At 52.0% G+C, this 23,585-nt stretch overlaps 1 protein-coding gene across 12 annotated transcripts in view; it reads left to right on the top strand.

Annotated features, from left to right (window-relative positions):
- Window positions 1–9,111: 9,111 nt before the first annotated feature.
- Col27a1 (collagen type XXVII alpha 1 chain) overlaps window positions 9,112–23,585 on the top strand; it is a 121,410-nt gene continuing 106,936 nt past the window's right edge. For 6 of the 12 annotated variants that reach the window (XM_035439851.1, XM_035439850.1, XM_035439852.1 and 3 more), the window contains exons 1-3: window positions 9,113–9,660; window positions 14,935–15,005; window positions 18,379–20,120. In XM_035439851.1, the coding sequence (XP_035295742.1) occupies window positions 9,605–9,660; window positions 14,935–15,005; window positions 18,379–20,120 (1,869 nt within the window). In that variant the 5' untranslated portion in view covers window positions 9,113–9,604. Of the gene's footprint in view, window positions 9,661–14,934; window positions 15,006–18,378; window positions 20,121–23,585 lie in introns of all 12 variants that reach the window. The other 6 variants (XR_004768242.1, XR_004768241.1, XM_027400297.2 and 3 more) reach the window with 2 other exon arrangements.

Below are 23,585 nucleotides of genomic sequence, written 5' to 3'. Positions count from 1 at the left end.
CTTGTTTGAAATAAGATCTCATACAGCCCAGGCTACCTTCAAACTCCCCGTACCAGAGGATGACCTTAGACTTCTGATCCTCTGCCTTCACTTTCCAAGTACTGAGGACACAGGAATGTACCAATGCATGGCTCATGCAGTACTAGGGAGTACTCAGGGCTTCATGCCTCCTAGGCAAGCACTGTACCAACTCAACTGTATCACTAGCTGTATTTTACCATCGTCATCATCGTCATTGCTGTCATTATCATCATTTGTTCTTGCTGTGTTGACTTCATAAAGGTAAGTTCTTGTTGTATAGCCCAGGCTGACTTCCAGCTTGCAGCAATCCTCCTGCCTTAGCCCCTCTAGTGTTGGAATCACACCATTCTTAGCTTTTAACCAAAGTTTATTTTGTGTGTGTGCATGTGTGTGGTATGTGCACATGCATATGTAGGCACAGAGGCCAGAGTAGAAAGCTGGGTACTTTCTTCTGTCACTCTCTGTTTATTGACTTGAGACAGGTCTTTCACTTTCTATTTTGGCTAAGTTGTTGGCAGGCTCTTGGTATCTACCTGTTTCTAACCTCCCACCCACAATGCTGCGGTTTCAGGCACATGCAGCCCTACCTGGCTTTTTATGTGTGTATTTGGGATCTTAACTCAGATCCTCATGCTTACAAAGCAAATACTCTTACCCACTGAGCCATCTCTCCAGCTCCTAAGCCTGAGTTTAACACTGTTGAAAACAGCTTTTAGAACTCATGGAGGCCTCAGTTTCCTTTCTGTAATTTGAGGCCTATATTCCCCATGTGCTCTGTTGACCTTAGGATTGGAGGAAAATGGCATTTAAGGATGTTTGTGAGTTCTCCTTGAAAGCTGTCAAGCAAGGAAGACCCAGTGCTGACAGGTCAGTGGGTTCCAGTCATCCAGGGAGGCAGCACTCATGTCCAGCTGTGAGATAAAAATAGCCCTCGGAAGATAAGAAGTGTCCAGGTATCTGGGCAGGATAAAAATAGTCCTCCCAAACAGCTCTCTCCCCCTCTGTGCTGTAGCCCCTTCCACGGGCTTCTGATGTCTTATTTGGTGTCACAAAGGGACCTGCTGGCCCAAGGAAATTCCTCTCTGTCCTGTGGCCAGGGGATCGGCAAAGTATTCTGAGCTCAGCAGATGCTTTGGAATAGGACAGTGGGTCTCTTTCCAGACCTGCCAATGGTTCACTATGTGGCTGCAGCATCACCCTCACAGACCTGTCCTTTCTCTGCAGTGCTCTGTCCAACAAGGTGTTCTGTCTAAATGGGAACTGTCCACATTTACTCTACACACACCAGAGCTGCCAGCCCTGTGCAGTAGCACCTGTTGTGTGACTCTTATAACAGGGGGATTTATGGATGCTTTTAATTTTTTTTCCTCTGATTTGAGAGCACTTGCTTCAAATGAGGCTGGGAGAGGTTTCTTCTGGTCCAGGGTGAGAAGAAACCATGCCAAGTACTTCAAGCTCATCTGTTCTCAATGCTGGTGCCAAGCTAGGTCAGAGAAAGGGCACAGATACTACATCCCACCATCATTCTATCTTTGGCTTTTCTGTGTACCAGGGTGGAAGGAGGGGTCCTTTTTGGAATTTCCTTATGTTTGGACAGGGGTGGTTTAGGTCTCAGGCTATAGCACCAGATAGGTCTGGATTAGTATTTTGGTTACAGCTGGAAACTGTGGATAAGATAACCATCTCTGTTTCTCCTGCACTGGTGCAAACCACATGACACTCCTACAGGGTGGACACAACATGACACTAGGAATCAATGTCTCTCAACATGACCAGGGGTTGTGCCTGTAGTCACAGGTCCTTAAGCCATATTGAGTACACATTAGCCCAGACATGCAGGATGGATCATTCTTAAACAGGGTTCTGTAGGAGGAGGGCAAAACTTTAACCCCTGGAGGAGACAAGTGAGAAGATCTTTGGGCCCTTGGTAATTACAGCTTAGTATAAACATCATAGTGTGACTGTCAAATGGCTAATATATATTTGGAGTTCATTAATAGAAGCATAAGACAATACAGTGAGAAGGTGAATAAAGTCTTGTTCAAGTGTGTTAGACACCATCTTAAACCCTTGAGTTCTGCTGTGGTCACTTGGCAGTAGCTGGAGTGAAGGATGATGGGAGTTAGGAAAGGGGTGTCAGATGAGGAGTGGCTGGAGGACATGAGAATGTTGGGCCTGAAGAAAGGATGGCTTGATGGCTTTCCAGGTGGTTCAGCCAAGGCGCCAGCCAGGCTTCTGTGGATTTAGTTGGAGCTGTGGTTCTCCACAGTCACCCTGAAGGGGATTTGGTGTGAGATGCTGAGACCATGACTGGATGGCTCTCTGTACAGCAGACTTCTTGGATGAGAGGCAGAGGGGTGGAGGCGAAGGACTCCTGTGTTCTCAATTTTGGACAAGGGGAACATTTATCTCAATGCTTGTCTCAGAACCACCCTTATATAAGCAGAAATGGCCTCATAGTGCCTTGCCTAGGCATGGGGAGTGAGGAGTCACGGCCAGGAGGTGCCAACTGTAGCTGGTCATAGGGATTTAGTGATCCACTGGCAAACTGTCCTGCAAGATGTCTGAACAGATTTGACAGGTAGGGATGGCTGGTGAGGTCCTCAATGAAGCCTGTATTTTCATATTCTTCAGGTCCCTTTGGATTTTGTCATCTCATAGTTACAAGATAGGTGCACACTCTGGGAAGTACAGCCTGGGCCCATCAAGTTCAGAGAGAAAGGGCATGTCTCCTCATCTGTGACCACTTGTCAAGTGAGGAAAACTTCAAGGAGAATCTTCTGTAACTATTCTCATGCACCAGTGGCCAGAACCCAGCCACTTACGGGCCGGAAGAAGAATACCATGGCAGACTGAAAGGCCTTTATTGGCAGTGTTGAACACTGGGAAATTGCAGGAGGAGCACTTGGAGATGACACAGATGAAGTTGGAATTCTGTTAGCTGGGATGAAGTCATGCCTGTCCTATTGCAAGGACATCTAGATAGCAGTCCTTGACCTCTACACCTGGCCAGTTTCCCTGTTTCCCTGCCTTCCTGTCTCCTCTCCCTCCCTCCCACCTCTGCCTTCCTTCTCGGCCTACATGTGCTGAGGGGCTAAGGGAGAAAAGATACAGCCATTGGCCTTGAACAGAGACCATTAGAGCAGAGTGAGGTGGGCACACATGCAGTGTTCAGAAGTGGCTAAGTCCTGCAGGATGGGACCTAGCAAGGCGTGCCTGGGAGACTGTTGTTCATAAAGTGTAACCCACCCCAGCCCAGCCCAGGCAGAAGCAGGTCATCACAGCTACATTCCTATGAGCCTCCAGACTTGAAGCCTGTGTGGGATAGCCAAGAGGCTGACCCATCCAGAGCCCCCTGCATCTTGGAAGTGTAGTGTCAGCTGGCATGTAAGGATGCTAACTCCACTTAGCCTTGTACATCTGGAGTTACATGTGGACAGCCCTGTTTCTCAGCCTAACCTCACTATTGTTTTCTTGTGACCTTTGAAATATCACACCATCTCTGAGCCTCTTTCTCCATCTGTAATGCAAGGACACTGATATTGTATGAGGCAACCTAGGGCCCCCCTCTGGGGCATACTGACCTCTGTCTCGGGGTGGTGGGTAACCAAGGTGCAGGAGTGGCCTGCGGGACCCACACAGTGAGACATTACGCTGAGGAAAAACTGTCATGCTAGACGGCATCCAGGACTTGCTGGGGTCTGGAATACTGCCCCCCTCCGAGGGATGACTGTCTCTGGGGTCTTTGCAGCTGGAGGCCATGTCCTCAGAGACCAGCAGGCAACAGGACAGCCACATTCTAGGGATAGAGGTCCTGGCTAATATTGCCTGGAGGAGCCTGGGGACAGTACTGCAGGCTGCTTGTGGCCTATGTGCTGATGAAGGAATTCTAGAGCAACAATGGGAGGGCAGGCACTCGGCCTTCTCACAGCTGCTTTTGCCTGCAGGGCTCAATCCCCAGTCCTTCATAGCCCTGCTTGAGTTACAGTTCCTCAGGAAGTCTGGAAGCCAGGCCTCTCTGTGGACAGGACAGCCCTCTATGGCCTGCCCTCCCTGGTTTCTAGAACTCAGAGCCTGACAACCATCATCTATCACATAACATGGTACCCCATGTTTATCAGAGAAGAGGGTGGATTTGTGCTCTGGCCACCAGTATACAAATGCTTATCCTAAAGCTGTGTCTGTCATCCTCACATTTGGGACAGCAGCAGGTGACAGGGTGGTTGTCTTGCTTTTCTTTCCTCCATTTCTTCCTAAAGTTTATTATATTAAGATTTTTTATGTGTGTCTACATGGGTGCACACTCACACCACAGACAATTTGCGGGGATTGATTCTCTCCTTCCACTATGTGAGTCCCAGGGATTGAACTCAAGTTCTCAGCCTTGCCTGCAGGCACCTTTATCTGCTGAGCCATCTAAAATCTGGCCCCTCTACCTTCCCTCTCTCCCTCAATTAGTTGTTTTTCTCATTGTCATGACCAAAAGATCTGATAGGAGTAATTTAGAAAAGAAAGTCATCCTGGCTTTGTCTTTTGTTGTAACCCTTCAGTAAATATAGTGATCAGGAATGACGGTGGGGATGGGGGATTGGGAGGTGTGAGGGGGGGCAGGAGGGCAAGGGGAGGGCAGGAAAGCAGTGCTGGGGTGGGGTGGGATATGTTTTGGCTTACAATTTGGAGGCATATAGTCCATCATGGCAGGAAAGGTATGGTGTCAGAAGTGGACTAGGGTCATGAGCACCTGGTTCCATCACTTAGGTATTCAGGAAGCAGAGAGCTCTCTCCAGAACTGGAACCTGGCTATAACCCTCAAAGTTGGACGACAGAGAGACTTACTTCCCCACCCAGTTACCAGGTCCTAAAGTTTCTAATCATCTCCCCAAATAGTACCACCTATTAGCAACCAAGTGCCCAAATGAGCCTGTGGGAAATATGTCATATTCAGACCATGACTGTCATTTGCTGAGCATTTATGGAGCACTTCCTAGGCCCCAGGCACTGGATTTTCATCAAAGGGAGACAGTGTAGCCCCTCCCAGCAGGGGTGTAGCAGGGACTCCTCCATGTCCAGTGCCCAGCTCAGAGCGTGACACACAAGCTATATCTCTCTATTGGCTGAGGGCCTGAGAACAAATGACTTTTATTATCAGACATGAATTCTGTGTCTATCCTATACTACTGACTGAATAGGGTCCAAATATACAAGTAAGAACACAGGGTGTGTCCTGTGGTACAAGGGGTTAGGAGGACTGGGCACTAGTCTGGGCACCCTCGTTTTCCTCCCAATTCAGCGAGGTGAGAGACAGGATGCTCTATCCTGTTTGTCCATCTTCTCCTTGCTGGCTTCCTTTCTCAGGTCAAGAGTTCCCCAAGAATATGAGGGATGTCTGGTACACTGTGGGCCCTTAGAAAAAGTTTGGCCCATAATCTAATGTGATAGAGTGGTTCATAGTCTCACCTCCGTCATTTGTTTGTAGGCATTTAGTGGGTGCCTACTGTGTGCTCACCATGGACACTGTCAAGATCCAAAGTTTCTCTCAAGTCCAGTGTGCCTCAGAGAGCCATATATCTAGTCCTTGAGAGTCCCTATCAGCCAGGAGTTCCCATCTTCTGCCTCATCCCTGACATGCCCATACAGGCCTGCCAGTCCATTTACCCCATTTCCAGGCTTATGATCTCAGAGATGCCACCTGAGGACTGGCTGTGAGTCTTATCCCCTTCATAGGGACAATGACTCAGTGTCTTTGGCACCTAGTAGTTTATTCCTAGTCACTAGTGGTATGTCATAAACCTGTGTGGCAGAAAGAATGGATGTGAAGAAACAGGAAGCAGGGTTCCTTCTCTGCTGGTCTTCCTGCCAGTGTCCTTGTCTCTTCCTTCCAGCTGACTGTGACTCCCAGAAGCCCCCAAGCCTCACTGCCTTCCCAGCAAAGTTGAGCAGGCCCGTATCGCCACTTACTGAACTGAATGAGTCTGGGGAGCAGCCCTTCCTACCCAGGCGCAGAAGATCCTTGGAATGATTGAGTTCCATGCATCTACATTCTGGATAGGGAGGGTGAAGCATGGGAAGACACACTTCAATTCTTTTGAACTTCCAGTTCCCCCATGTGGTTTGGGAGCTACCCAGTCCTTGACACCAACATTGCCTTCAAAGAGCATGGGGGAGATTTGGAAAGGTCTGGGTGCCACCACTGGCCAGCTATTTACCTTTGAGGGAAAGTACCTTCTGCTTCACAACGGGAAGACCTGGAGACTTTCTCTACCTTGTTTGCCACACCTATCCTTCAAGACCTTTTTGCAATCCACCCTATATCCCTATGATTCTTCCACAGGAGATGCCCATTCTCCACAGCTACATCTAACATTCTTCAGGATCTAAAAGCCACCTCCTCCTGGGTGCATTCCTGGGTTTCCAGCCATCCTCTAAGTTAGTCAAGCTTGACAATTCAACCGATCCTTGTGTGCACCCTTGAAAATTCCTATCACAGCCTTTTTAATATTACATCTGTTGTCTTTTTTGCCACAGTCGGAGTACCTCATGATGTGCTGAGTGTGACGTGACCCCTCCAGATGTTCCTCTCTACCCTAAGTTGTTCTTCAGGACTCTGTCGATATTGCAATTTGTATGTGTTCAGAACTATGTGCAGTTAGTTCGTCCCTAACCCTTAACAGTAGCCCACTTCCCCCAGAGCAGAGGTTTGCATACTGCCTACTGCACACTTAATACTGCATACTGTAGCCTCCCCTTTGTTTTACAGGTACTTTGGTTTGGCAATATTTGGTGGCCTGATTATGTCCCAGATTCCAGGCTGGCTGTGGGGACACAGATGCAACTGACAGTGACAGCACCACGATGTGTGGACAACGATGGGTGTGAGTGGAGTGGCTACATCAGGTGAGCATTGAAGGACAAAGAGGTACTCAACAGCAGCAGTGGGGAGGAGGGAAGCCTGGGCAGAAGTGGCACAGGTCTTCAAGTGGCCAAGCTTGCCTAACTGGGGGCAGGGAGGCAGGGGTGGGGGTGGGAGTGTCAAGACAGGAGATGAAGTCGGGGAGGCTAACAAGGGTCTGCTCAGAAGGAGGAAGGACTGTGGACTGTGGACTGTGGACTGTGGACTGTGGACTGCATCACCATTCTGAAGTGCAGAGGACAAGAGTCTGGTACTGTACGACTTGACTTACTAGCTTAGTCAACTTTTTTTTTTCAAGGTAGATAATAGCACATCTCCCTTCCCATAGCACAATGGCTCTTAGCCAGGATAGAGTGCTGGCAAGCAAAGATGCAAACTACTACTGGTGGCCAAATCCCCCAGCAATGCAGATAAGTATCTAAGAGTGTTAACCTCACTAAGTAGTCAAGATACCTAACACTTAAATTCAATACTTTAAAACGTCTCTAAGGGGGAAAAAAAAGCACCATGAACAAAATACCAAAAAATGTAAATAAAGGCAGGATGTGCCTGGCACAGAGTATGCAGCTCAGAAACACGTGGGAGCAGTGATTGGACAGGGAGTGCTTTACCTCCGAAGCTGTGAACTTCGGAAAACTCCAGGAAGCCCCGAGGCCCTTTCTCTGGGAGAAGGCACTATCTGTGAACAGCCTCGGGTGCTCTTTGAAACGAAGGTGAAGCACTCTGAATGAACGTGTGGCGTGCCGGGCCCCAGAGGCCATGGGTGCTCTGCCCCCTGCAGGATGCCTCGCACAGCTCGGAGGCGCCCTCCCCCTTCTTCGACTTGGGACTTTTCCGAAAGTTTGCTGAAACCAGACACCTTGCTTGACCGTGCCCGCGTGCAGCCGCGGTTTAAAAGGCTGCCTTCAGCGCCCCTTCCCCGCCCCCAGCGGAGACTTCAAAAGGGCCGGCATCCGCCGCGGCCCCGGCACCTATGAGCCACCCCCCGCACCCAGAGCTCGCGCCGGAGCCTGAGCACGCGGAGTGGCCGTGGCTGCAGCGCAGGGAGACCGGGCCGGTGGCGCAGGCCAGCGCTCCCATGCCCCTCCCGGCGCCGCTGCGCCCCGAGCGCCTTTAGGGAAGGGGACTGAACCCCCGCCCCCGCGCCCGGGGCTGCGGGGACCCATGACCACAGATGCCGTTAGGCACCCGAAGAACCGACCGGCCAGCGTCGCACTTAGGGACTCAGTAAGTGCCCGGGGACTCCTGGAGCGCTGGGCATTCAGAGAGCGCAAAGGTGTATGCATGTGCCGGGGTGGGCGCAAGTCCTGTGTGCACGCCCGAGGTTGCCATTCACAGAGGGTTGTGTGCAAGGGGGAGTGTGCACTCGGGAACGTGCATGGACTATGTGCACACGGGAGTGTGTGTCCTGTGCATGTGCATTTGTGCTGTGTGAGTGAGTACTCGAGTGGCGGCCTCCGCGAGCATAGCGTCTGAGCCTGAGCGGAATCCAGACATCTGAGGGTGTTTCGCGGGACCTCATATGAGTGCGTGGCTGTGTCTGCGTGTGAATAAGTGTGAGTGTTTAGAATGTGGCTGTTTGAGGGAGTGTGTGCGCGTGCTCAACAGTCAGTATAGATCGCCTTATAGAGGCCACAAGCCAGAGGGTATTTAGTCTCAGGGCTGAGCTGTGGTTGTGAGTTTCAGAATCTGCCTGGGTGTCAGAGTGTGCTGCGTGGAATCCCAGGGAGTCTCAGGTTGGCTGTAGGGGTGACAGGAAGACCCAAGACATCCAACGTGCTCACCCATAGCGTTCTTCCCAGAGCTCTGAATCTAGGGTGCAACCTTTCTGCTAATAGTTGGGAGTTAAGGTAGATGCCTGTTGTTGTGGAAATGTAGGTGCCAAGTCAAAGTCCCAGCTGTATTCTTGGAACTCTGGGATCCTTTCAGGAATAGAAATTGTCCCCTTTGTCCCCCACTCTCCGGCAGTGAGGACTCTCCGTGTCATAAATCATAAGTTCCTAACCTCAGTCGTGATGGATCTTTGAGCAACCCGGAGCAGCCCCCTTTCCATGCAACTGTTTAGAGATATTCACTAAGAAAGAGGGGAGTGTGGATGGATGGTAGCGCGAGGCCCCCGAGGCTGCATCCCTCGCTGAGTCCGGCAGAGGGCAGCAGGTGGCAGCAGAGGGCGGCCCGGCGCGGGGAGGAGAAGAAGGTGGAGAGCTGCGGCGGGCCGAGACTTTAAATCGCCTTCATTTCCCCCAAATCCTTCCTTTTCCTCTCCTCCCCCAGTCCGGCGGGGAGGCAGCTTCCACCGCCCTCCGCGCTTGCTCGCCCGGCCTTGCTCTGCCTCCAGGGACCGCTAGCGGCCCACCTCCAAAAGTTTGATCATCTCTCTCTCTCTGCCTTTTCTTGCTTCTTCCTTTTCGGTGGAAGCAGAAAAAGAGAGAGGCAGGGGCGAGCGCGGCTCCGGGACTCCTGGGACCATGGGCCCGGAGCGGGCGCCCGCGGGGCTGGGGCCGTGCTGCTCGCCTGCTCCGGCGCCCCTGGGCGCAGGGCTGCGCTGGGGGTGCGCGGGCAGCGCGCTCTGAGCCGGCCTGGCGCGGGCGCGGCGCGGCGGGGGGCTGGCGGCCCCATGGGGCGCGCCCACACTTGCCCCCCGGGTTCGGGAGTATGAAGTAGGGGCCTGCCATGGGCACGGGATCGGCGCAGGGGGCCCGAGGCACAGCGGCGGCAGGACACGGGGGGTGAGTACGATCCCAGAGTTGCCCCTGATCCAGCTTCCTGAGCCTCAGATGTGCACGAGAGGCTGGGGTTCCCCGCCACGCCAGAGGCTCACAGAGGAACGTCAGCTTCCTGTAGCTTCCTGCGCCCCCGCTAGGCGAGACGCCAAGGGTTAACAGGGGCTGCGCCCCCAGGCCGAGCTGCATGGTGCCATTGGGGCAAGGGACAGCAGAAGAGGGTCCGTGCAGAGCCAGACCGGCAATCCAAAGAGGGGACGAGTGGAGGCACTCAGAGTGGCGGGCCGGGACAGGGGTAGGGGCAAGACGAGGGAGTCCCGGTGTCTGCAGGTCTCAAGCTTGCACGCCTCCGATTCCACTATCTTGTGAGTCAAGTTTGTAGGTCTCCACGTCCTGGCGTTTGCTCCTGGCTCAGTATCTGTGGTTCTGCACGTCCCTGCTTTCCTAACCTCTCTGCCTGCGAATGTTTCTGCCTGGGTCTGAATGCCTCAGACTTTCCCAGCTTCTCCCGGGAAGCCTGCAGTTCCTGTCCTCCCGAGTAAGTGAGGAGTGAGAGCCAGTTTGTGGGAGCGGAAAGGCCCTGGGAGATCACCAAGTCCAACCTCCTTGTACAGATCGGGGAACCGTGGCCAGAGAGGGGCCGGGAATCTCCAGGGCGGGGCCGCACACAGCTGGCACCCCGCGGCTGGGATTCCCAGCTTGTGCAGAAGTTGTAAGAGAGAGTGAGGGATCTAGTCACTGCATGTGTGTGTGTGTGTGGGAGAACGCGCTCCAGAGGGGCCCTGTGGACTACAGCTTAGGCACAGGGCTTGTCCTTCCATCCTAAGGGACTCTAGGGCTCCAGGGGAGAGCCTGGCTGGGGTTGTAGCACCACCCACCGCTCAAGAAACACCCCTCTGAGCTGGAGCCAGGGTGATGAGGCCCCCCTTCTTTTCCATGTCTTGGAAAAAGCTGGCTATTTGAGATTCCACCACCACCACCACACACATTCGTATATACAGGGCACCAGTGAGCACACTGGTGACTCATTTTCTCCGGGAGACCCTGTGCCAGGGCAGATGCCAGTGGTTGGGCAGTGTGGTGGTGCCATGGAGCACCCCGCAATGAGGCCGAAGCCTAAGGCAGGCAAACAGTCCTAGCGCCTCCCTGACTTCCTGTCCATACATCCTCATGCTCCTACCCTCCTTGGCTTCAACAGGTCTTCCAGCTTTGCACCCCAGTGTCTCCTTCTTGCCCTTCCTTGCTTCTGCATTGAGAAGTCCTTCCTAATGGTCATCCATACACCCTACTGCTCTTCGGTAGACACCAGCCTCTGGGAATTTCATTGACGGCTCCTATCCCCAATGCCTTCTTGTCTCTACTTGCATCCCAACACACTCCCATGATACCTTTTTGGCAGTTTCTTCTGCTGATCTCAGTGCCCAGGGACCTTCTAGATGTCCCCATGGCCTGGCCTGGTCTGGTATACAGAGGATCCAGTTCACTGGCAGTTGTGAATGGCAAGGAAACAGTCCTGGGCTCACTTCAGTGGAAAGCAGGCTTTGGGGCAGAGCATAGGAACCTAGCAACAGGCAGTTTGAGTTCAAGTGCTGTGTGCGTAGCCAAAGTCCCCCATCTCTATGCTTCTCATTTTCACATCCACAAGGAGAGCATCAGCCCTTCCAGATGGCAAGATTTTGTGAGTTAAGGAAGCATGCTTGGAAAGGGCTCTGAACATAGCCTAGCATATATTAAGTGTTGAGTAAATCACAGATGTTATTTGTATCTGTACTCATTGCTTTGTGAATGGGTGTGTGAGTCAATGTGAAAGTTCTGGGCTGTATCCTGTCCAGACAGATGACCTGTGTGTGTTTGTGTGTGTGTGTGTGTGTGTTCCCATGGAGGAGGTGGAAGGTGTGGAGAAGGACTTTGGGTGTGGCTGTCTTGGGTACATAGGGTCTGCTGAGGCCACAGAGGCAGGTGGGACAGGGACAGACTCATGTCGTTCCCAGCCATCCCTGGCACCACTCAGCCCATGGTAGCACAGCTGGATACAGCATCCACTAGGCTACCTGTCTCCGGGGTTCCTATGCCCTCTGGGCTTGAGGGTCTTGGAGATCTCTGAATGTTGAAGCTGGGATGGATTTCTGAATCTTCAGTGTTTCCAGGAAACAGGTATGAAAGGAAAACCATCAGAAGGCAGCTTCTGGCCAAGTCTTTGAACAGGAATAGCCAGCCATATGTGGTGAGCTAGTGGCTGGCCTCTTGCAGGGGACAAGAAACCCGGGCTACTCCCTGGAGGGTTGCATGTTCAGGCTGTGTCTCCGAAGTTCTGTCCTTTGCGGCTGGCGTCTGGGATGCCTGCTGCCCTCTCTGGGAATGGTCCTCATGAATTGATCATCCTTGTACCACAGAGCCCCTCCATGTCCGAACCAAGGTCTATGAAGCTGTAATGAAAACAGAAGTCAGAGAGAACAAAGCCATGAGCCAGTGCAGCCACCAGCGTTATTAACAGTAGCCTAAACAGCACTGGAACAGTAGTCACACTGCCGAGCCTCCTCCCTTCCGCAGCCAACTTTCCAGGCTGGAGCTTACTCACATAGATGGCTCCGGGGCTCCCGGCTGCATCTCTATTCCTGCTGAGAAAGCTGGAACTCTGGTCCCCAGTAAGTAGCAGTAAGTAGTCTCTAAAAGATTCCACTTTCTCCTCTAGGGAAAACAAATAAAACATAGTGGGAGAGATGACTGGCTGTGTGGCTTTGGGCAAGTCCCCTCTCTCTGGGCTCTTGTTGCCCATCTCTTCAAAAGATGGTTAGGGATAGAATCTGGTCTCTAGGGATCTTCAAGACCCTTCTCTCACTGAGGTGTGATGAAGACTGGGAAGTTTAAGCCTCCAACATGCACAAAAGTCCAATCCCAGAAGGCCAGCTGTGTTTGTGACAGTCTTCTGCCACTTGGCCTTAGGCAGCTGAATAGCACAAGAAGCCTCGATGCCATCTCCTGTGTCATCCTTCTGACTGTTGAGAACTTATTGTAGTGTTCTCTCATCTACCCTCTAGGGTGCCCTAGAGCCAGAAATGATCTAGGAGGACACACATGGCTCTTGTGCCTTCTCTCATTCACCTGTGTGTCCTTCTGTCATCTGGAAAACATCCAAGACAGGTGCACGGGATACAACATTGACAGACTCAAGGAGTAGGGACTCGGTTTCTTGTCTGCAGGACTTCTGGGAGCTTTGGGGGTACAGGCACGCTGGGGAAGCCATCTAAGCTTAGGGTTGGGTTGGCCCTTCCCCATGCTGCCTGGCCACTGTCTTCCTAGAATGTTTCCCTGAATGGTGATATATTATGGGATATGCACAAGGTGCCTTGGAAGGGAAGCACCCACCCCAGCTGGGGTGCAGGCTTCTCTGTCAAATAAAACTAAGTAGCCTGTTCCCAGTTCTCAGGGCCACTGAGGCTGCCTGTGGCTTTTGAAAGCCAGCCATGCCAGGAGGATTCCCTATCTTTTACAGAAGGCAAACCCAGTCTGGCTGGGCACGGTGGCTGCTAGTAGTCACCCCCAGTGATTGAGACACAAAATGTTTGATCCCAGGACAGAGGAGAGATCCTAGCAATGACAGCAGACTGGAAAGGGCAAGGGGGACTGGGGAGGGAAGCTTTGGGAAGTTACTTTCAAGTCCAGAGTCCTGCTATACCATGTGGTCCTCATTCACCATGCAGACATATGTAGTACCTTTACTGTCACCCATGCATAGGTCTACTGGAGAAAGTGTCAAGAGCCTATGTCTGCATCCCAGGGCCCTTTCAACCAGTCGGTCTTAGGCTGCAAGTAACTGAAGACTTAATCCAACCTGATTTTAACAAGGGGTCAGTGGTCATTCCCCTTTGAAGAACCTCAAGGAAAATCGGTGTAGGGGTGGTGACATTAACACCATGATTGTTCCCTTTCTGCCATCTGCTTGTGTTCATGGAACTTCTTGCCTCTCATACACCTGAAGCATCTCTGAACAGCATGTCTTCATTCAAAAGCCAGCAGAAAAATCTTCCTATTCTGCCCACATATTTTCCCAGGGTGGCTGACAGGCATCAACCTACATCTCATTGGCTGTATTTGAGTCACATATGCATTTCTAAACCAGTCACTGGCATGATCAGTATTCATCCAGTGTCCTCTGAACTGTGTGGGTGGATAAGCTTGGGTGGTATGTTGCACAGTGCCGAAGTTGTGCTTGCAATTGGTTAAAGATCCTACTAGATTTGAAAGTAGGGATATTTGGCAGGGAATGAACCAAGAGTTGCAGACAGCAACCTTGGGTTTCCTATATTGCCCTGTTCCCCAGGAACACACCAGCCTGATTTTACTCTTGGAAGAGAAACCTGGCCAGTCTGCCCCAGCCAGAGCCCTTACCACTCATCAGTCACCTAGCTCAGCTACCAGCTGCCATCTCAGCCATCTCTGGCCACGTGCCCCAGCCTCCCCTCTGCCCTCCTGGGTATCAGATGCCTTGAGTGGCTTGGGTGTCCTAGTGGCTGCTCCCACAGGAAGGTGAAATATGATCCTTGGCTCTGCCTATCATGGCAGTAGCCACTGAGTACAGCTTTAACCATTCCTGGATGCAGAAGTGGGCTTCCCTGGCTGGGCCAGGTCAGCTCTTTGATGCATGAGCCGATTTTAATCCCCACATCTGGCCTGCAAAAGAGGGTGTGTCAGTCCACACTGCAGACTAGAGGAGCTCAGAAAGGCTGAGTGACTCATCTGGAGTCACACAGCCTGGAAGTCACAGTCACAGGTTTGTTCCTAGGGGCATCTGGCTCGCCTCTGTCCTCTCCCCCAATCCCCATTTCCCTCTATCAGCACAAGTGGGGTTAGCTGCTGTCTTGAGAAGGGATCTTCTCCTCCCCTGGCACCTTGAGGACACTGGTCTTCCCAGCAGTTCAGCCTGTTTTCCATCTGCCTTTCACCCGGTGGCTCTGCTATCCATAGCCTGGGGCTTGGGAAGCTTGTCTTGAACTTGCAAGGCTGAATGCAGATAAAGAGACTTAAGGGCTGGACTTTAGACCTCCCAACATCTAGCTGTGAAGAGAAAAGTTGTGTTGGTAGCTTGCTGGAGTGCTGGGTTGGGGCCTAAGAACATCCTGGGGGTAAAAGCCAGTCTGATTGGTCCATGAAGGCTGTGCCTTGCCTCTGGCTTCCAGTATGAGACCAGGATGGAAGAGAACTGGGCTAGGCCATCCTTCCCGGATCTGGGTGTGAGGGTGGAAGCTGATGCCCTGTGCATTTGTGTCTGCCTGTCTCTAGGGGGTTTCTCTTCGCCTGGATCTTGGTCTCATTTGCCTGTCATCTGGCCTCCACCCAAGGAGCTCCTGAAGGTAATTCTCTCTTTTCTTTGTCCAGTGGGAGACAAAGAAGGGCGGAAGAGAACTCGAGAACTAGGGTAGCAGATATCCACACCGCTAGCTGGAATGTAGAGGCTCAGTTTTCCCATCCAGAGAATGGAGCCACCCATGGGCCCAATTCCCTGGGGTCTGTGAGGGGTTGGAAGAGTTGCTTATAGGACTATCCTGTTTCCATGAGTCCTATCTGAGTGCCTCTTTTGCTTCAGTCTGCTGGGTATCTTAAGGCAACATGGAGGCTGTAGTGTCTTTGCCCACTCCTGGCATCCCTACACCCTTGGCTTTTCTTGTCCCTGGAGAGCTGTCCAGGCATCTATGGGCTAGCCACTCCACTGCCCATGGAAACTCAGACCTTTCCTATATCTGTGCCAAGTGGACATAATGCCTCTTAAATTAACTCTCCTTCCCACCTCCATGCCTGCCACATTCTGGGGCAGGCAGCAGGCACCATGAGAGTCCCCATAGCCTGACCTGGCCTCTGGGTAGGAATTGTACCCCTGGGAGGTAAAAGGGCCATGCCTGGAAGGGACTTTGCTGCCCAGCAACATTTGTTCATGTGTCATATTTTCCGAGCTTGTGGAACAGCTGTCCAGAGTCCTGAGTCAGGCAGGGGGTGGGAGCGACCGGAGTTGTACTGAGCCAGGTTTATGTAATAAAGGCATCTTGCTGGAGCCAGCTGGCCTGCCTGTGTGCCCTGGCGCAGGCCCTCAGTTCGTTCCTTGTCCCCTATCTCTTCCTCCCGGTGGGATTCAGGATGGGGCTCTGCTTTGCCTCCTGACCCATCTGAGTAGCTTTAGAGCAGTGTGGGGTGGTGGCTGAGAACAGAGACTCTGAACTTGGGTCCCTAGGTTCCAGCTCTAGCTGTGAGCTGCACAGCATCCTGGGTAAGTTACCATATTGTAAGCCTCATCTGCTGGCACACATCTGCCATGCCATCCTGGCACTTGAGGAAGAGACAGGAAGTTTCCAAGTTCCAGGCTTGTCTGAGCCACATAGTGAGACCTTGTCTCAAAAAAACAAGAAGTTAGCCAGGCGGTGGTAGTGTACACCTTTAATCCCAGCACTCAGGAGGCAGAGGCGGGTAGATCTCTGTGAATTCGAGTCCAGCCTGGTTTACAGAGCAAATTCCTGGACAGGCTCAAAAGATACACAGAGAAACCCTATCTTGAAAAACAGAGGTGGGGAGGGAGGGAGGGAAGAGGAGAGAGGTATTTTTAGATGCAATTCATGTATGTAGTGCACTAGTCAAATTCCCTCCTCCAATATGGTTTGAGACATGGATGTATGCACATGGTAAGCATATTCAATTTTGTTCTTGTCAGCCCTGATTTTGCACATCTGAAAGGTCTAGGAAGCACCCCCTGCTACAGTACAGTAGTCAGAAACTTCAGGACTCACAGTTTGTGCTTTAGCAGCTTCAGAGTCCCCGCAGAAGCTGGCTGTTCATCAGGTTCGAAAGCCATCTGAGGATGAAAAGGGAGCAGGCCAATATGATGCCTATCCTGGCCAGCTGTGTCTCTTCTAGGCTTGGCCACCTGGCTAGAGGTCTGGCATATAGAGAAAGATGTAGGGGTGTGCCAAGAGCAGGCCTGAGGGATACACTAACACTGTAGGGTGTGCAGGTGGCTTACTTCCCCAGCTAAGTGGCTCCTCCCTCTTGAAGTTGCTTATAGTGAATAGTATTTCATGATAAGGCTATCTCAGTGACTAAAACAAGTAAGATCTGCTTAAAAAAAAAGTTATAAGTAGTCTTTCAGCTTAGAGCTGGGGACTGGCTTGTGTGAGAAAGGATAGGAAGGAGAGACTATGGGTGACATAGAAGACCCTTGGATTCTCTACAGGAAAGAGCTTTCATCTAGGCCATTGTTATGCTATGGATATAGCACCCTGGGGTGCAGAGTCCATAGAACACTTAGAGCCTGTTGCGCTGTCTGAACGGCTGAGGATCAGGAAGAGACTCCGGCAGGGCCTGAGTCAGGATGAGTGTCTAGGTGCTCCTCATTGTCCTGTCCTTTTGTCCATCTAACTCTGTATATCTGTTTTCCTATGTATCTGTTTTTCTCTCCACCCATTCATCTACCCACCCATCTCTGTGCATCTGTCTTTCCACCCATTTTTCTATCCATCCACCCATCCATCTGTCTGTTCATGGTTGTCAGCTGAGGACCAGTTAGATGTCATGTATTGAATTCAGGTTCCAGCGTAGCCTGGGATCTGTGCTCTGGGGCAATGAGAACATTCAGCTCTTCATATTAGAGTCTCAAGGCTTCAGCCCAGACGGAAGTTTTAGAGATATCTGGAAGTTCTAGAGGCACTAGATGGCTCCCCGCAGAGGTTGAGGTCTGCAGTCAGTTTTGTAGATGCTGACAGTTCTGATAGTCGAAGATGGTCAAAAGTGGGTCAGGATGCCTTTCTTTCCATGAAGACTGGGCCACATGGTGAGAACTTGTCTTAAAAGCAAAACCCAGAAGATTGTTAGAGCTAATGCATGCATACAGTGTGGATCATTGCATTTCTGCCTTTAAGATGCTTGAGAGAAGCAGGTTCATGTGCATGGAGAGCAGATTTGCATTTGTTCTTGCCAAAACCATCCCTTTGCTCTGGGAAGCCATGACAACGTAATTACTAAGGATGGGAACTGGCTAGACCACGGTCAGATGTCTGTATGCTTGGCTGGAGAATGGAGATTGCACGGGTACGTGGGTTACTTCCTCTGTGCCCTTCAAAGCTTCTTGGGAAGAAGGCTCAGTGTAGTTATAGCTCTCTCTGAGAGCAGAGGCTAGCTTCTGAGCCTGCTCCAGCCAGAGACCTTGGGTGGGAAGGTGTGCCTCTGATGAGGTGGTGAAACTAGACAGGCTCCCTGGACTTCCTGACTGAGTTCCAGTGAGATATTGCTAAGGAGATTGGTTCCTGGAAGGAGAGGAAAAGGTCATCTCTGGCTCTTGGGTGTTTGGTGGACATCATTGTTTTTGGTGACAGCAATTGTCATTTGAAAGTACTTATTGTTAGTCCTTTTACCATGGAGGCATTTGCCCATTTAGTCATCTCAACATCCTTTTGCAATGGGTCCTATGGTATGACTCCATCTGACAGATAGGAAGACTGAGGCTCTAGGTCCACAGGGTTAAGAAGTAGTAGAGCTGGGTGTGGATCCAGGATGGACCCAGGAGGGTAGGCAGGAGCATGCAGCCCAACCCTGAGATGCAAGGTTGCAGTGTGGCACAGATGGTTGCCGTGTGACACCTCAGCCTGAGGTAGGGCTCTGTGCAGGGAAATGAGTAGATTCCCAGGTGGCTGCATGTGGCCAGAGCTGGAGCAGGCTCTCACCATCTTATCTTATCTCTCCCAGATGTGGATGTCCTCCAGCGGCTGGGCCTCAGCTGGACGAAGGCCGGGGGTGGCCGGAGCCCTGCACCCCCCGGTGTTATTCCTTTCCCATCTGGCTTCATCTTCACACAGCGGGCCAGGTTGCAGGCCCCCACGGCCACAATCCTTCCCACCGCCCTGGGCCAGGAGCTGGCGCTGGTGTTAAGCCTCTGTTCGCACCGTGTGAACCATGCCTTCCTCTTCGCCATCCGCAGCAGGAAGCACAGGCTGCAGCTGGGCCTGCAGTTCCTCCCCGGCAGGACACTTGTTCACTTGGGGCCTCGACAATCTGTGGCCTTTGACCTGGATGTGCATGATGGGCATTGGCATCACCTGGCCCTAGAGCTGCGTGGCCGCACGGTCACATTGGTGACAGCTTGTGGGCAGCACAGGGTACCTATCCCACTGCCTTCCCGTAGGGACTCCATGCTTGATCCTCAGGGCTCCTTTCTCTTGGGGAAGATGAACCCTCGTGCTGTCCAGTTCGAAGGTGCACTCTGTCAGTTCAGCATCCATCCCGTAGCGCAGGTCGCTCATAATTACTGTGCCTACCTGAGAGAGCGGTGCCGACAGGTGGACACATATGGTCCCCAGGTGGGAGCCCTCTTTCCCTGGAACTCTGGTCCAGCCTTTGCCCTGCACCCTGAACCAGCCTTCCTTGGCCTGGGGAACCTGACCAGAGCCCCAGCAACCCTGAGTGCCAGGCCTGTAGTCAGGGCACCCATGGTGACTATGGCTCCTGCCATGCCCACCAAGCCTCTGAGGATTGTCCCCCCAGATGTCCCCCAACACAGCTCTGCCCAGACCCCACCAGGACCTGCCAAACAGTCAGTCAGAAAAACATCTTCTCCTTCTCCTTCAGCTTCTTTGGCTAGTTCCACCAGGATTTTTCATCCAGCTGCTGCCCAGCCACTACAGATCACAGTTACTAGCCCCACCAAACGTCCCCCCACTAAAACTCCCCCATCTTCCCTTTCAGTTACCCCTGTGAAAGGTCCCCATCCAACCCAGAAAACAGCCGCCCCTTTACCCACAAAGCCTGTTGTTCTGCCTGCCCAGAAGCCGGTGACACGCACTCCCCACCTTGCACCTTCCAAAGCCTCTAGTCCCACAGGCAGGCCTGTCCAGAAGACCTTTGTGACACCCCGACCTCTAGCACCCAGTCCCCAGCCCCTGCGCCCCACTGTTGGCTTATTGAAGAAGTCTGCTATTCCCACAGTAGCAGAGTCTAAGTCCAAGATAACCAGTTGGGCCAGCAAGCAGGTCCGCACCAGTGCCCCTAAAAGTCTTCAGCAAACTATTGTGTCCCAGTCCCCTGTTCCCTACCTAGGCTCTACAAGAGCCTCTCTGACACTGGCTACAGCCCTCCCTCCACTGGGCTTTGGAAATCCTAGAATGGCTCCTCCCACTCATGACTCCTCTTCAACTCCTGCTGGGAGCAAGAAATTCAAAGGACTGGAAGCCTCCAAGAAAACCAGACCTAAGAACAGCCCCCGGAAGCCCATACCTCTCAGGCCTGAGAAGACAGCCAGGGATGCCCTATCAAGAGACCTGACAACCAAGCCCAGCCAGCTGTCCACCCCCCTGGTCCTTGCTCCAGCTCACCTCCTGTCCTCCAGCCCCCGGCCCACGAGCAGCAGCTTCCCTTTCTTCCACCTGCCAGGCCCCACACCTTTCCCAATGCTGATGGGACCTCCAGGATCCAAGGGAGACTGTGGCTTGCCGGTAAGCCTGGGTAGGGTCTGCATGCTACTTGGTGTGTAAGCGGGTGGCTATGGGATAGTTTGGTTCAAGAAGACACACCCTGGTAAGGATGAGGGAGAAAGAAGCTACCTGGGACAGGGAGCCAATTTGGTCCCCAACTCCTTGGCCTTACTGTCTTAGTGGTCACATGTCCTAGGGCAGAGTTGTGATCCATTGGAGGAGATTTGGTAGGAGTTCCTGAGTTTAGCTAGCTCAGGTCCCAAGTAATTCACTGCTAACCCAGTGCAAGGATCTGGGACTTCAGGAACATCATAGCTGATGGACCTAAGTCACCACAATGAGCTGACAAGCATCTCCCCATGTGGCCCTGCTGGCCTGTGTGTCTGTCTAGGAGCTGTAGACAGAAGTCACAGATGAGTAGCTTGGGATGTATTTTGCTTGGCACGTGCAGCATTCTTTTTATGCAATCTAGCAGTTACTGACATTGAAAAAGTGGGATGGTTTATAGGAAAGTCTAGTTCACTCAGTTCTCTTGGAGGATGGGAGGTGTGGTGACTCCCAGGTAGACTCTTCTCACTATGATCTCTCTTCTCCTTGGAGCTTCCTACCTGATCATCCCCTTGGCATTGACTCATGTCACCTATCTGACTGGTACTTATGCTTAAATGTCCACCCCTAGTTGAGGAGTTGAAGATGAGGATGGACCTTGTGGGTCACGGAAAAAGGAAGAGACAAAGAAAAAGCATTCCATGTGTAGAGGGTCACCTGGCACTGTGTCTAGGGCCAATGACCTTCCCTGGCTGAAGCCCAGTCAGTCCAGGCAGGGAGTAGTAGGATGGGGGTTCTAGAAGGCTCAGGCCCCTACTCTGGCCTTTGCAATGGCCACAGTGCCATGGTTACCCCCTGCTCAAAGCCAGGTCTCCCACTGGGCTCTGGGTTTGAGGGTCAGGTACCCTGCATTGTGGAGACAGTGGCAGATGCTGGGGCTTCCTGGGTCTTGCAAACACACTTAATGAGTTTTAATAATCATTAGGAATAATATTTACCCAGCCTGTCTCCAAGGGGACAGAGTCTGCTCATTATAACCATATTTTGAAGCTTATGGAAATAGTGTACATTACTCTGCAGTTAGGTCAGCACTCAGCTCAAGTTTCCAGTTGTTCTCAACCGGCAGTCTAGAGTTGGGGATCAAAGGGTCTAGAGGACAAGATGTGGAACCTTTGCACTCAGCCTGCCCCTGGCAGAGGTGCCCTTGGCTCAGACAGCTCGACTGTGCTGAACTGTGCACTCTAGGCCCATGGAACACAGGGTTGAGGAGGTGAGCTGCCCTCTTGACTCTGGCTGTGTGGTGCATCACAACTGAATGAAGGAGGCTAACCACTCTCTCCAGGCCAGGAGAGGACAGGGCCATGTTTGAGTGTGTGGGCTTTTAGCAAGTAGATTGCATTTTGGGACTATGGAATATATTAACTATGTCCCTTTTCCCTGGGGTTTGGGGCTGCGGCTCACATTCTGCCAATCTCATCCTTGAGTTTTCTCATTATCAGGGGAGGCCTTGGAGTCTCCATGCTCAGCTGAGGGATGCTCAGGGATTCTTTAGTTGAACCCCCCTCTTTGGGCAGGTGACGAGTTAGGAGACTGCACAGAGAAGGTCAGCACTTGCCCAAGTTTGCACAGGATATAGGAGGCAGGGTTGAGACTGTATTATGGACTTTAGGGTCTGAGACCAGAACACTCTATCCTCTTCCTACCCAGGGTCTATGCAGAGGCTCTGGGTTCAGGGTTGAAGCAGAGAGGCCTCAGGATGAGTCAGGCCCTGCCCTTGGCCTCAGAGGAAGGTCTACAGAGTCTTGTGCTTTGACACAAGATGACAGGCCAGGTTTCTGGGTGTCTATCTAGTACCCAGTGTATCCCTTTTGGCCCCATGAAACAGAGTGTGTGACCATCCTCTGCCACAGGTGAGCAAACAGGGAGGTGAGGCACAGGGCTTGAACAAGGACACCAGCATCTTCCTGCAGGGTTAGGGATAAGGGGGGCATCAATTTGCATGGTGCCATTCCTGTCCCTGACCCTGTCCTGTCCCTGACTCACTCCCCAGCTTGGAATTCTCAAGTAGGAACCAAAAAGCTACTAGAATCTTTGCCCACCATGTGGCAGCTGGTAGGTAATGCTCATTTCTTTTCCCTAGATATGGAAATGGAGGCAGTGGGGACATGGACACACATCTTACCCTCTCATTTCTCCTGACCCACAGGATCTGAGCCCAGCAGAGGGAGGCTATGCTTCCTCGGTCTGGGGATGCATGGATCTGTGTTTAACCCTGCTTCTGCTCCATACTGCCTCTGAACTGGTTCTGTAGCACGGGGTGGTGGCCTCCACCTGTTGTGCAGAGGATGCCCAGGGATCTGTCATGGGAAAGAAGCATGAGGGACTGTCTCCTTGGAGACTTTAGGGGATTCCCTCATTCCTCTCACGGCCTGGAGTCCCTTCTAGGATGGGCATTGGAGAGCAGGGTCTGGAGGGAACCATGATGGGCGTGTGTTGTGGTTCTCAGGTGAGGCTAAGATGTTGTCTATAGAAGTTGGAGCAGAGTTGTCTAAGCTGAGGTAATGGTTCATGGAGTGGCATGGAACCATGTGCCTAGGAGGCTGCTGGTCTCAGCTCATGTTTGCACATCTGTGTCCTTGGGGAGACCAGGCCAAGATATGATCCACAGCGCTCAGTGAAGATCTCTGACACAAATATGAATGAATTTGATCCTTGCAAAGACCAGATTGTCCTGGTTGCCAGGCCAGAAACCTTGGGGGTCAAACGTAACTCTCCTATCAAAGCAGGTACAAGATTGTGTGGCATTAAGAAGAATGCTCACCTTGTAGTCTGAAAAACCTGGGTGTTTTTATTCCTAGTCCAAGTGATGATAAAATTCCTAGATGCTTTGTGCTGTGTGACCTCTGGCAGGTCATCCCACCTCTCTGAGCCTTACTTTCTGTGAACTGGGATGCAGTAAGACTTAATTCTCCAGGGTTGTATAATTTCAGGAGGAACTTTTTGAAGGTCCAAGAAGGCAGCAGAGGCTACCATTTATGGCTATTACCCTTCATACCTAGATGGCCTCGAGGTAGAAGGGGTAGGAAAGAAGTTACCAGCATTTAGCCAGAACTGAATCCCTGAGCCAGGCCCTCATGGCACAGTAGTGAGTGAACGGAAGGGAAGTGGGCCCTTTTCCTACAGGCAGCCCCTTTGCTGGACTTTCAACATGCCTGGGCCAACAGAAGGAGGAGAGCAAAGAAGCCAGGGAGGCAGGCTTTGGAAGTTGGCTCTCAGGAGCAGGGGTAATCTGGGGACCAAAAGAGATTGCTCTGAGAGCACACATAATCCAAGAAAATGGCTGATTACTCTCCCATTTTGCAGCTGGACACGCTGAGACTGGAGACATGGGGAGGTATGATCACTCAATCAGAACCACACAACTGGGTTCCCATTAAG

The sequence above is a fragment of the Cricetulus griseus genome, chromosome 2 (genome assembly GCF_003668045.3).
Source record: "Cricetulus griseus strain 17A/GY chromosome 2, alternate assembly CriGri-PICRH-1.0, whole genome shotgun sequence".
In the NCBI taxonomy this organism is placed as follows: domain Eukaryota; kingdom Metazoa; phylum Chordata; class Mammalia; order Rodentia; family Cricetidae; genus Cricetulus; species Cricetulus griseus.
Note: the sequence above shows the minus strand (reverse complement) of the source record. Positions and strands in the feature narration are given on the sequence as shown.